The sequence below is a fragment of the Dasypus novemcinctus genome, chromosome 5 (assembly GCF_030445035.2).
Source record: "Dasypus novemcinctus isolate mDasNov1 chromosome 5, mDasNov1.1.hap2, whole genome shotgun sequence".
Lineage (NCBI taxonomy): Eukaryota > Metazoa > Chordata > Mammalia > Cingulata > Dasypodidae > Dasypus > Dasypus novemcinctus.
The window spans coordinates 133,768,382-133,783,136 of record NC_080677.1 but is presented as its reverse complement, the minus strand read 5'-3'; the positions used below and the strand labels follow the sequence as shown (position 1 = coordinate 133,783,136).

The 14,755-nt window shown below is 37.0% G+C and overlaps 1 protein-coding gene across 7 annotated transcripts in view; it reads right to left on the bottom strand.

Annotated features, from left to right (window-relative positions):
- ACTR3B (actin related protein 3B) overlaps positions 1 to 14,755 on the bottom strand; it is a 204,945-nt gene that overhangs the window by 92,221 nt on the left and 97,969 nt on the right. For 6 of the 7 annotated variants that reach the window (XR_011648903.1, XM_058297577.2, XM_058297582.1 and 3 more), the window contains 4 exons: positions 12,249 to 12,344; positions 9,030 to 9,137; positions 5,112 to 5,255; positions 781 to 954 (listed from right to left, as the gene is read on the bottom strand). Coding sequence is in view for 6 of the 7 variants with exons in the window: in XM_058297577.2 (XP_058153560.1) it covers positions 781 to 954; positions 5,112 to 5,255; positions 9,030 to 9,137; positions 12,249 to 12,344 (522 nt within the window). In the remaining variant the exon portion in view is untranslated. The remainder of the gene's footprint in view (positions 1 to 780; positions 955 to 5,111; positions 5,256 to 9,029; positions 9,138 to 12,248; positions 12,345 to 14,755) is intronic. The other variant, XM_058297580.2, reaches the window with a different exon arrangement.

Sequence of the window (14,755 nt, the reverse complement as noted above, 5' to 3'; positions counted from 1 at the left end):
GGTGGTAAGAATATGATGATGCATGGAAAAATACAATTAATGTAATTTATCGACTAAAGTTAACAGCAATATTGTAATATTCATGCATCAATGTCAAAGAAGGTACCATATCAACGCTAAGGGTCAATAATAGAGGCGAATGGAATTTGTTTTTTTTGGACTAGGGAAAAGGTTCAAAAATTTTCTGAGGCAATGACCACACAATTTTGTGACCAAAGAGAGAGCCACTGTGTGCACACCTTGGATAGATTGTACAAGGCATGGGACTGTATAACACAGTGAACCATGTGGTGGAAGATGGACTGTAGTTAGTACAAATATGAGTGTTCTCTCATGACCTATTAAATGTCTAATACTAATACACAGTGTTAATAATATGGGTTGTATGGAAGAAATACACCAAATATAAGCTATGGACCACAGTTAGTGATAATAGTTTGATAATGTTCTTTCACAATCTGTAACGAATGTCCCACAACAATGCAAGGTATTGGTGGAGGGGTGATGGATGAGAATTCTGCATATTATACAGGATTGTTTTGTAAGTTCACAACTTCTCTAATAAAAAATATCTATTAAAATAAAAGAAGAAACAAACCACACAGGGGGAACTATAAAAGTCTGCAGAGAGATTTAAATATGCAGAAAAGCAGTCCTTCCTCAAAGACTGCCAACCTTCTCATTTTACCTTTATTAAAAAATGCTCTTTATTCACACAAGGTGGCAGTATTGCTCCATATACACCACACTTGAACAGACCCCAAAAAAGAAACATCTTACCTCTGGATGAAAGAAAATTTCAGGTCCAAGGAACCTTTCATAACCAACATCTATAACGAACTTCTTCTGGTTGATCGCATTGATACCTGTGTACTGTTTGATCCATCTTCGGGGATCCACATCATACTTGCCAAATTCCTTTACTATATCAGGGCAAATGTAACAGTATTTCTCCTGTATATACACACACAAAGACATCACCAGGTATTAACAATTATCCACAGTTTCTACTCTCTTACAAATGCACAGTAATGACATTCATTAAAAGCATCTCTGAAATCATGTCCTGCCCACACACTATAATCCAATGTGGGTGTTCTATCAAGTCTCATATTGTATTAGTCTTTCATATTAGAAATTATCTTTTGATTTCTGGACATGTTAATCTGCCTTTTTTGTAACTTGGCTATTTTTTTTAGCCTTAGTCTATCAAATTTTATTGCCATATTATCTGAACTAATGCTTTAAGGTATCTATAAAGTTTTTCTTCTTCCTCTTAGGCTCCCCATGTGGTAAGCAACCTCACTGTCATCCTCTGTCCCAGCAAATCTATGCCTTATTTACTGCTGCTAATAGCTTCTTTGGGTAATGGGATATAAGAAGCCAAGTATAACATCTGGACAGTAGGGAGTGATCACTATCAATCTGCCAATCGTTATGCTGGTGTGGAGTCTAACACAACACTGTCATCTGATTCCACTGGTTTGGCAAGAGATAGAATAGATAAACTAAGACATTCAATCAACAAATATTATTGCATGCCTAGGAACTTGGTACACACAAGAATGAATCTGTGAACAAAACATACACAAATCCCTGTCCTGTGGCATTTATACTTTAGTTGAGAATCAGACAATAAACAACCATACTAAATTTTTTAAATGAGCATAGTATGTTATAAGGTAATAGATGTCACAGAAAAAAATTAAACAGTAGAGTCACATAGAAGGGTTGGATTCCTTGTGATCTATTAATTTTTTAAAAATTAAAAAAAAAAAAAAAGGGTGGAGTTGCCTGTATATTGCTGCTGCAAGAGAACTTGCTAATGGTTTTCACCTTAGCACCAACAGCCAGCCTCAGATGTGTGAAGTGTGTCCTGATTATCAGATATTTGTTCTCCTTGATCTTTGGTTTTATCATGTCCTTAAAGCTAACTCAGTAAAGCAGCATGTGACACTTGGTGAATTAATTTCTGAATGTAAGCTTCCTGTGGATAAGAGCCATGTGGACTTCGTTCAACGCTTAGCACAGCATCTGGAACACAGTTGGTGTTCAACACACTTTGGAACAAAGGCTCTGAAGGTGTTTTCATAATATTAGGTTTAAAGCTACTCAGAGTCCCTGAAACATATCCTGATACCATCTTCTGGATATCTCTGATATACTCTATTAGAATTATAAAACTGATGGATTAGAATCATTACCCTAACACTCTTCCCTGATAATAGAGAGACAGACTGGGTCTGTCAACACAACTTTAACCTACCAGGACTGGAGACAAAACCATCAAATTGTCCATACAGGCCTAGACAATCTCTTATGATATCTCAACTCACTTAGATGGCCTGAATGCCTCAATGAAGTTGAGTGAAGGTTAGCAGTGTCAATCTCAAGGTTCTGAATTTATGCTGCAAAGATGGTATATATAATGCTACATACAACCTAATGCCTCCTCATAACCACAGAAGATAGTCTTGGTAGTAATATGGCACAGGAGTAAATCTAAACCACTCTTTCCAGGATCTCTTTCTTTACAGAAACAAGTGAGGTAAGAAATAAATAACAGCAGGGCTAACCTATGAAATAGGATCAATGTAGCCAGTTTTGCGAATATAAAAGGAATCTATTTTCTTCCGAGCAATACAATGTCAATACCTGAAGGTTTCAGCTAAGATTTCAGGGCCAGAATTGGAAACCAGAGAACCAGTGAATATAAGGAAATAACCAACTTGAGGATGAGGAAAGCAAGGTTTAATTCTGATTTGCCTAAGAGATTTTGGGATGGCAAGGAAGCCTGCGTCGAATATCAAAATTTTTCTTTCACTGAAGAAAGGCAAGGGAAGGAAGAGGAAAAACCTTGGGAAATATTTTAGTCTAAATGGAAAGTCCTTATGACACTTGTGCAAACATTCCCCCCTACCAAAGGGAAAGAACCTGTAACTGCTATAGTGACCAACTCTTCCCAGTTTGCCTGGGACTTCCCCACAACAGCACCTGTCATTGTTTCCTGTGGCTGCTGTAATAAATTACCACAGTCTAAGTGGAGTTAAACAACAGAAATTTATTCTCTCACAGTTCTGATGGCTAGAAGTGTAAAATCAAGGTTCGGCATGGCCATGCTCTCTCTAAAGGCTCTAGGAAAGGATCTTTCCTTGGTTCCTGGCTTCTGGTGGTTGCCAACAATCCTTGGCTTGTAGGTGCATCACTCCAAGCACTGTTTCTGTCATCAAACAGCTGTCTTCCTTCTGTGTATTTCTATGTCCAAATTTCTCTCTTCTTATAAGGATATATCATTGGATTAGGAACCATTCTAATCCAGTATGACCTCATCTTAACTTGTTTACATCTGCAAAGACCCTATTTCTAAATAAGGTCATATGCATAGATTCCAAGTGGATATGAATTTGGGGGGACACAATTCAACCCAGCATAGCACTGAAAGCCCCTTAACCCTGGAAACCCCAAACCCAAGTAAAGAGGGATGGCTGGTCACTCTACTTACAGGAGGTCCTACTCTATTATAAGGTATCCCATCCTTAAAATATCTATTTTTACAAGTGTGTCATGCAAAACTTCGAAATTATCTTTGACAATTTCTTTCACTCAATCACCACTTGTAATCCATCTGCAAGAGTACTTTCATTAAATCATCATTTGGCTAAGAAGAGCCTCAGTTATTAGGTGTTTAAACAAAAGAAAAGTAGTGAGGAAAGGGCAAGAGTTAGACTAGCTTCTACTACAGCTCAAAAACTATGTGTTTTTGGAGAAAGGAGATGCTCCATGTCACATATCACACCCCTACATTTAAATTCTTCCCTCTTCATCTATGTAATAATTATCCTTCCATTACTAAGGATTTTTTTTAGGTTTTGTTTGTTTGTTTGTTTGTTTGTTTGGGAAGTACCAGTGATTGAACACAGGACCTCGTACCCAAGAAGCAGGAATGCAACAAATGAGTTATACCTGCTCCTCAGATTTTTTTATATTTTAATAAAAAATAATAAGTCCTGATTTTACAACCTGCAAAGAAAAACTCCCTTAAGGTCTGTCACTATACCCACCACACACAGTGTAATACAAAAACCAATCTGTTGGATTAGGTCAAGCAGATATTTTAAATAAGGATTAATCGTCATTTTACTTCTAATATTACTGATTAAATTATGAAAATTCCTATAACTTTTCTAGCATAGTAACTAGAGTATAGAAAATACAGGTGAATTTTTTCTTATGATTCTGGATCCTAGAATGGCATTATTCTGAACTAAAATTGTCAGGGTATAGAATCATACATAATAGGTATAGGAAATTAACTGAATACAGACTTACTAGACTCCTGACAGTCACTTTTGCTGCAGTTTGCTTACTAAATCTAGAAATGAAGCATGGAGGGAGATGTGAAAGAAACTTTCAGTTAATTGAAAGTTCTATCCCATCAGACTTAAATGATGATATACTATATACAATTATACTCAATACCATTTATCACGCTGCTCTCATTTACAATTAAATACTAACTTTGGAACCTTACAAAGAATTTTTGTTTAGAAGAAAAGGTTAAGTCTTTTAGCTAGTTAAAGTGATAATCAAGATACAGGGAAATGGACTTTGGCCCAGTGGTTAGGGCGTTCGTCTACCACATGGGAGGTCCGTGGTTCAAGCCCCGGGCCGCCTTGACTCGTGTGGAGCTGGCCCATGCGCAGTGCTGATGCGCGCAAGGAGTGCCGTGCTACACAGGGGTGTCCCCCGCGTAGGGGAGCCCCACGCGCAAGGAGTGCACCCATAAGGAGAGCCGCCCAGCGCGAAGGAGGGAGCAGCCTGCCGAGGAATGGCGCTGCCCACACTTCCCGTGCCGCTGACAACAACAGAAGCGGACAAAGAAACAAGACGCAGCAAAAAGACACAGAAAAACAGACAACCGGGGGAGGGGAGGGGAATTAAATAAATAAAAATAAATCTAAAAAATAAAAAAAAATTAAAAAAATTTAAAAAGATATATATTCGTGGGTGGAGAACAGGAAAGAACGTAGGAGCAGGGGCCATAGTGTAAGGGGAAGTACCCAAATACTATTTATATTTCAACCCAAACCAACCAATTCACATGTTTTTACCTTAATGGCCTTTGCAGTCTCCAGTGATTGCTCAGGAGGGATTCCCACCTCCCTCTCCCTTAGCAGCTGTTGAATGAAATATGTAATATCTCTACCTGCAATCGGGATGTGTTTGATGCAGCTTCCAATTACATAACCTTCTGCCTAGGGGAGAAGAGGAGTCAGAACAACCAATATGAATAATTCCTGGGGTTAAGAATCATACCAACGCATAAGGTTTCCTGCCTCACCCTCCCCATCCGGCCCCATTTACTTTAGTAACAAGTACTGACTGAATCCCCATTCTGTGCAAAGCTCAGTACTGGATGTCTTTCAAAATGACTATGTATGCAATTCCATTAGTAATTAAAATTCTAAATTATTCCAATAGCCTAAGACTTTCTATAAGCAATTACAATGATGTTTCATTAGGAATATGAAAAGAAAAACTATATAACATAGTTCATTTCCAAAAAGTTATGCTCTCTATTGGATCAGTAAATTCAATAGTTTGGTTTTTTTCTAACAAAAAGGAAAAAGTGTTATCTATAAACTGTTAAACCAACTACAAATCTACTTTTATTGAAATTCAACAATTTGGCTAATTACACAGGACTTAGATTCTAGCAACCAGAATTCAAAGTCTAGCTCTACATTTGTTAGCCGAGCAGCCATGGACAAGTTTGTTAACATGCTTCAGTCCTCAGGTCTTCATCTATAATATGGAGTAAATAAAACTCCACAAAGGTTTATAATATGGATTAAGTGAAATACTGTATGTCAAGCACTTAGCACAGATTTTTGGCATGTACTAAGTACTCAATAAATACGAATTGTATTTGTTAAGAATAATTCTAAGAAGGTAACTATTTGAAGAACAGCATTGGCTGATTTCAGATAGCAAAGCTCTCACTAGAGGGAATTGTCTTACTCTGCCTGCCTTACTGGACTAGTAAGGACCATGTCTGTGAAGTGCCTCAAAAGGAGCTGCAGATGACACCTCAACTCGGCCATCTGTAGCTGAACATTAGCACTGGCCAGTGTCAAGGCAGGTAAGCTCCAAGAGTTCACACAACCAGACCAGTGATGGGTAAGAAGCCATGGATACAGCAGTAAACCCAAAGCTCCCTCAACATCTTCATGTGGGCATACTTGACACAGAAGCCACTGTCTTAGACATACACATCCAGCTTGCTCTGCAGGGTGGAAAATGGGGTGGGGGAGAGTGCTGGTGGCCAGAGATGAATAGCTCCCTACCACAATTTCACCAGATAAAGAAGAAATGAGTCATGTATCCAGTTTTCATATTACAGCACTGGCTTCTGTGTCACAACATCCAAGTAAGGCAGAGAAGAATGGAAGTGAAATGCTATGAATTCTAGTAATTACATGCTACATACGCAGCCATTGGTTAAGTTGCAAGGACAAGTTACTGAATTCTTTCTTAATTTTTTTCTGATGTAATTTCTAGAAGCAAAAGAAGATTTAGCCTTTCCACAGAGTCCAAGCTGTTTGTAAAATATTTTAAGATGAAGATAAAAGATATATATAGGGAAGCAGATATGGTTCAACTGATAAAGTGTCCCCCTTCCATACAGGAAGTTAGGATTCGAACCCAGGGCCTCCTTGCCCGTGTGGTGAGCTAGCCCATGTGCAGTGCTGATGCACACAAGGAGTGCCATGCCACTTGGGGATGTCCCCAGTGCAGGGGAGCCCCACACGCAAGGAGTGTGCCCTGCAAGGAGAGCCGCCCTATGTGAAAAAGTGCAGCCCACCCAGGAGTGGCACCACACACATGGAGAGCTGACAAAAAAAGATGACATAACAAAAAGAGACACAGATTCCCAGTGCCACTGACAAGAATGTAAGTGGACACAGAAGAACACACAGCGAATGGCCACAGAGAGTCACAATGGGGTGGGGATGGGGGCGGGGGCTGGGGGAAGGGGAGAGAATAAAATAAATCTAAAAACATAAAAGATACATATAAAATATTACAATAATAAAGATCAACTCAAACCCATAAAAATAATATTAGCTTTCTAATACACAAATTATTCACAATTATAGTCTATGTATTACATATAACATTTTCTAAAATTAGCTCAGTGTTAAATAAGTATCAACTTCATCACAGCACTAAAAACATTAAAACCACCTAATGTCCGGTCATAGAAAAATAAATAAGTGAATTAAGATATACAGGCTCTCATATAGTTATTAAGTATTTTTTCATAAAATCTTTAACCATCTAAGAAAAAATTAGGGTTCAATTAATATTCAAAATATAACTTTAGTACTATATGATTATAGTTGGAATATAAAGCCAGACATGGGACATCCCACTTGTGCCTAAAATGCGTATGTGTGATGTATATTTAAGGAAAAAAGCTTTGAAGGTTATATAACTGAAATTACAATGTAGTTCTCTGGTGAATTTATGGATGATTTCACTTTCTTTTTCACACTTCTCTTTTCTGTCCAAATTTTCTACAATAAATGTAATTTTTATAATCAGGAAAAAATGAAAAGCATGCAGTTTAAAAAAAAAAAAAAAAAAAACTTTCTCTTTGGTTCTGTATACCATGGGGGATTTTTCTTTCCCTAAATCAGATACATGAGATAGGCAAAGAAACAAAGATGAAACAGCCAGAGTGCCCAAGAGCATCTTATCTTGAGGCCCAGTCCACAGTGCTTCTAGAAGCTGCACCTTAGAGAGAAAGCTGAGGTCTGAATTTTCCAATAAGTATATATCAAGTGGCATTAACACTTCCCAATGATCCATAAAAAAGAAATAAGTCTTTTGAGATTGGCTTGAAAAGTGCTTAAAGCACAGAGAACACTTTTCAGGGAGTCATTCTCTCCTACCCTGTCTGTCCTTATCCTAGTACAAAGGACATACAAAGCAAAAAAATAAGGATGGGGTGGGGGTTGGGAGGAATTTAACTACTTTTTTCCCTGCCTAATCCATATTGATATTCAGTACTTGCATTTCAATGATTTCTAATCTTTAAGGAATTAAAACACTAGTACATTAGTACATCATTCCTTGAATTAGTAAAATGAAATGGTGGCTATTTTTTCAGTTAACATAAATGAATAGCTTTTAAAACCCCTAATTTGCATTTTTAAAAGGAGGTATACACACTGTATATTCAGAAAGCATATCTTAAAAATACACAAATTACTAGTAAGAATGGTTCTCTGAAAAGGGCACCAGGATAGGTGAGGATCAGGAATGGGGGCAAATCTGCTTTCTACTGTATCTATGCCTTCATATAGTTCCAATTAATTTTCAAAAAGCCAAATTCTAAATAATTCATTTAAATAGACCATTGTACCAAAAGAAAAATATAGGTCTCTTGAAGCCTGAATTAGATATCATCACTTCTCTAATAATTCAAAATCAAAAGGCAATATTGCAGAGCCTTCTACAAATCAAAATGTATGATCTTTCTTCCTTGAAATAACAAGGAATTTCTCTAAACATGAACTGGTTAAAACTATTTGCATCTTTTCAGAGAACAGAAACAATCCTTCAAGTGGTCATGCATTGTACCTATAAATCTGATATCCAAAATGATTTCTATCGCCCAAGAGCTCAGAATTATAAGTAAGAAAATAGAGAAAATGTTCTTTATGATGTTACACCCAGAGGAATCAATCAGAAACCCTGGAGATTTCAAATAACTGCTGACTGTGGAAATTCTGACTGTGGAAATGGGCCACCATGAATTTCAAATTGCCAAAGCTATGAATGCTGGTCATGTTCTACCCTCTTATCACATCCCAGGTTTTAAAAATCTTGCTAACTTTATAAAGTATGATTATTACTTTAAAAGTATAATTTTAACTACAGAAATATGTTTTTAATTTCTTCCCTTGACTCAAATCAGGTAGTAAGCTTAACAAAGTTAAGTATTTAAATATTCAACCTACCACTGGAATAACGTGGGTTACTCCGTCACCGCTGTCAATGACTATCCCTGTTAATGTACGTTCGCCAACTTGTCGAGATGTCCAAGATGCTGCTAAAGCCAACACTGCCTGGAGAAGACACTGAAACCATTAGCACACAGGGAAATTTTTCAAAAAGTTTTTTGGCTGTTTGTTCTCAGGTTCAGTCATACACTCTCACCCATCCTCCACCTTCCTACCGCTGCTATCCCAAATTTAAATTCCAATGTGGAGAACACACATATTTAATGTATTTAAACTCCAGGAGTCAAACTTTCAATACAGCAAACGAAAGTTTTACAAAGAAAAGACAGAAACTCCTCCCTCTCCTTTTATGACAGAATCAGAAAACATTAGTAAATTTTGAATCAACTGGTTTTCAGTGTGGAACCACAGACTGGTTGCAATAAAATAACTTGTAGAGTTTACAAAAATAAATTACTATGTAACACAATGAACTTGGTCGTGGATGAAGAATGTGGTTAATTGTACAAATAGCAAAATGTTCTCCCATGAACCAGAAAAATATGTCACTATTGCAAAGTGTTAACAAATAAGGTAATATATACATCGTAAAATACAACCAATAGAACTTATGGTCTATAGTTAACAGGTATAATATAATATTTTTACATCAACTGCAATGAAAGGACTATTACATTTTAATATTATTTCCTCAATTTTAATAAAAGTACCACACTGTTCTTGCAAGTGTCAATAATAGCAGGGTATACAAAAACATATTTTTTTGCATGACTTTTCTGTAAACCTACACCTTTTCTAAATTAAAAATCAAAAAACAAAAAACATGGGACTGAACAAGAGAGAATATTTGTGATGATGACTCCGGTTAATACAAACCTAAGAAGGTTCTTTCATAAATAGGAATAATGGACTGTAGTTAAAAGTAATATTTTAAAATTCTTTCATCAACTGAAACAGTTATTACTCCGATGCTAAATGTCAGTAATAGGGAGTATTAGTGGTATGGGGTTTTTCTTTTCAGATTAATGAATATATTCAGAAATAGACTGTGATAATGAATGCACAACTCTGTGATTGTAATGAGAGCAACAGATTATACAATCTGGATCGACTGTATGGTACGTAAATATATTTCAATAAAACTACTTAATAAGAAAAATAGATTACTAGGCTTCACATCTAGAAATTCTAATTTGATACATCTAAGACAGTGGTCCTCAACCAGGGACATATGGCAGTCTACAGACATTTTGGACGGTCACACTTGAGAAGTGATACTAGTTTCTAGTGGGTAGTGGCCAGATAATGCTTAATGTCTTAAAATGCACAGAACAGCCTCCCACAACAAAGAGATACCCAGCCCAAAGTACTAAGGTCTGAAAGCACTGATCTAGGATGAAGCCTGAGAATTTCTACTTTTAAAAACCACTCTTCTCTACACATGCCTGTTCTGTCACTTTTACTGAACCTGTGCTTGGCCCTAGGGTTGGTGTATACTCAGAAGACTTGACTCTCTGGACTGGCCATGTGCCAGCTGGGCCCTGAGCCTCAGCAGAGTTGTAACTCCTACTCTGGTTCATTGGACTTACCCAGGTCAGCTAACAGGGAGGTGAAGATGGTCAACCACCACACCAGGGAACTGAGAGTGCCTACAACTGCAAGCAGGAGAACTGTATCCATCATCCATGTGGAATCTAAGCCCCCTCTCGATATAGAGGTGGAGTGGACATCACCATCAAGGGTCCACAAATGGAGGAATAAAATATGGATTAGAGTGGACTTACTGGTATTATACTATAGAACTCTTGTGACTCGTAATGGAAGAAATTGTAGCACTGATGTGGAGAAAGTGGCCACTGTAGTTGATGAGGGCAGGGAAAGGGAAGAAGAGATGTGATGTGTGGGCATTTTTGGGACTTGGAGTTGCCCTAAATGATATTACAGGGACAGATGCTAGACAATATTTATCCTGCCACAACCCACTGAATGTACTGGGGGAGAGGGTAAACTATAATGTAAACTATAATCCATGCGGTGGTGCAGCAGTGCACGAAAATGTATTCACCAAATGCAATGAATGTGCCACAATGATGAAAGAGGTTGTTGATGCGGGAGGAGTGGGGTAGGGGGTAGGGGGTATATGGGAACCTCTTACATTTGTTAATGTAACCTTTTTGTGATCTATGTATCTTCAAAAAAAATACAATTTAAAAAAATGATGGGGGTGGGGAGTGGAGTATATGGGAACCTCTTATGTTTTTTAATTTAACATTTTGTATGATCTATTAACTTTAAAAAAAGATAATTAAAAAATAAAATAAAATTTTTTAAACCCACTCTCCAGGTGAACTTGATGCACAAATCCACTAGTCCAGTATTTTCTGAAGTGTCTCCCAATTTCATAGAATGTAAATAACTTGGGGAAAGGGGAGAGGTTTGTGTTTAAAACAGTTTGGAAGTGCTGAATAAACAGATTACTTTAATGCAGGAATTATGAGCTGGAGGCTACAGTATGTAGAGTCTCCCAAATTTTTCTATGGAACTCCTCTTTTGTATTAGAAGGGGTGGTATTATGCAGAAAATATTTTGGGAAACACCCATCTCATTTATTCCCATAAATTTCAGTCAATTCCTTTTTATATAAGGTGGCAACTAAAACCAACTAAAAAATCCCAAATCAAGAACAATCAGTTTTAAAAGTACCTATTCATAGAACTATAGGGTCTCTCAGAAGCAAGAAAGTATACTAAGATCTTCTAGAAGCCCAAAATCAATAAGGAAGGAAGCTCTTTAAAAGTATTTATTTTGTTTTCAATAGATTCTCTTGCATCTTTTTTTTTCTCTGATCAGAAGTAAATGAAAGGAGCGAAAAAGAGAACCATATCTACACCTTTATTTTGTCACCCACAGAAAAATACTTCAATGAGTGTAAAAATGACAGAGACAAATTCTATACCAATAGTATAAATATAAAAATATAAACCTTGCAACATGTTCTCTACAGTTATTTTAGTTCAAACCTAAACAAAAGGCAGGGAATGGAATGGGTGTGTGTGCATGTGTGTATGTATGTGTATGTGTATGTATATGTTCAGGGAGTGAAAAAAGGGGAGTTTGAGGATGAACACACAGCACGATCTTAAAACAGAACCTTTGGAATTACCATTTCTTCACTACAATTCTTTGGGAATCCTAAAAGAAAAACTTTGTTTTTACCTGAACTGCAATGTAGAGTCCTGGTACATTAAATGATTCAAACATGATTTCCGCAAGATATTCTCTATTTTCTGGTGTATTCAGTGGAGGTTCTGTCTGTAAGAAAACACTCACTGTACTTAGTGTTCACCCAAATTTTATGTAATTAAATCAAAACCATATAAAGGTTGACCTAGAAGAATGTTAGCTACATACAACTCTCATATTACAGATATTAGCTACATACAACTCTCATATTACAGATGGAGTATGCCCAGAGTAATTTATTAAAGAAATATGTGGGTCTTAAAGTTTTAAAGTAAAATAAGGGTGTTGCTGAACACTTCTGCTCTTATCAAACATCCTAAAACAAGAGGGAGAACTTGTAAAGAAAAGCAAACTCTATCTTCCATAATGTAACAAAATACCTAAATACCCTGAAACTCAATACACTTGAAGCAAGTTGCCAAGAACAGTGAAAATTCAAGCAATCTGAGAGAGGACACAAATAGAGAATACAATGACATCAGATTGTAGGCAGATTACAGAGTTCTTCAAAGAAAAGCAAAATAAGTAAATCCTTTTTTGGAATGAGATCAGGGTGCACAGGCTGGCTGCAGAAGCCTCCCCAAACCCCATTTGACCCTACAAAGCACTAGAAGCAGCAAGGTTAGACATATCTTTGCAACCAAGTTTAAAGGAAGAAAAATCCATGGCAGAAAAGCAGGTTCATCCAGAACACTACCCTGGGCCTCATATATAACTAATCTGGAAAATTTTACCTCATTTAAAGTTGAGTAACAAGCACAAAGAAACAATTAAAAAACATCAAAAAATAGGAAGAAATAGAGAGGAGGGAGAAAATAATAGAACAGAAAACAAAAAGAAATTCAGAAAAATGCAAAAATAAAGCAAATGAAAATCATGACCAAAGGCATTTCCAAGAATTCAAATACCTACTTTCAAATGACAAAATATTCTAAAATATATAAAAACTTGGAGAGGTCCACTGGATGGAGGAATAAAATATGGATTAGAGTAGACTTACTGGTATTCTACTATAGATCTGTTGTGACTAGAAATGGAAGAAACTGTAGCACTGATGTGAAGAAAGTGGCCATAGTAGTTGCTGAGGGCAGGGAAAGGGAAGAAGAGATGTGATGTGTGGGCATTTTCGGGACTTAGAATTGCCCTAAATGATATTGCAGGGACAGATGCTAGACAGTATATATCCTGCCATAAGCCACTGAATGTACTAGGGGAGAGTGTAAACTACAATGTAAGCTATAATCCATGCGGTGGTGCAGCAGTGCACGAAAATGTATTCACCAAATGCAATGACTGTGCCACAATGATGCAAGAGGTTGTTGATGTGGGAGGAGTGGGGGGTGGGAGGGGGGTATGTGGGAACCTCTTATATTTTTTACTTTAACATTTTTTGTGATTTGTGTATCTTTTTTTTAAAAAAAAGAATTTAATAAAAAAGAAAGAAAAAAAAAACAGAGAATTTAGCTTCCCTGATTAACTATTAGAGGGTAAACTTTAGCAAAATGAAAATGAAGTGAAAGGACTGACAGTAAGTGATGACTCCATTTAAGACGTAGAAGTAAAGGTTTTCTTTTGTGGAAATTATGGAGCAGAACGTAAATAAGATGAATTATAAAAGCAGAAATAATATCATGTTGGGAGGTATAAATGGAAGGGAGAGAGTTTAAAGACACTGATAACCTACCATTCTATTACAGAATTAAAAGATACTAGTTAAAGCTAATAAAATATCCAAGTCATAAGAACACATAGAGTCAAAAGTGTTAACATTAGAATAGTTAAATTCTGTAACAAAATCAATCAAAGGCAGGTGGAAGGAGGCAAGGGAGGTAAAAATATGTGAAGGTGTACCAACTTGATTGCTGATCATGGCAGAAAGTAATTTATCACACCAGAACTAATTCAGGGGTAAATATATAAAATTATTTTTACAATAAAATAAGTAGAAACAACAAACCTCCCAAATTATTAGAAAGAATGCACCCCTAATGCAAAGCAAAGAAAAAAATGAAAATACGTACTTTAAAAAAAATTAATACAAAAATAAAACATTAAAAACAGAAAGCACAGGACAACCAGCAAGATGGCAGCAGAGTAAGGAGACCCTAGAGTCAGCTCCTGATACAGGGCAGTTAGCAAACACTCAGAGCTCTCTGGAGGTAGCTGAAGCACCTGTTTGGGGGCTCCACGAGGCCAGAAGAGCATTGTGCAACATCCTTGAAGTAAAAGGAGGAGGAGACAGCCCATCTACAGGGAAAATTCGTAAGTAGAGCACTCCATGCCACGGAGGCTGGTACCCATCCTCCACTGGAGGCATAAGCCACCTCGGAAGCTATTCCATGATTGGAATTGAAAGCTCCACTTCCCAAAAATGGGGAAGGAAGAGACAGCCGGGCACCAACTTCAGCTACTCATGAGTAAACTGAGCGTGCTAAAGTATAATCCTGAGAACAGCTAAAATTTGAGCATGTTCAAGTCAG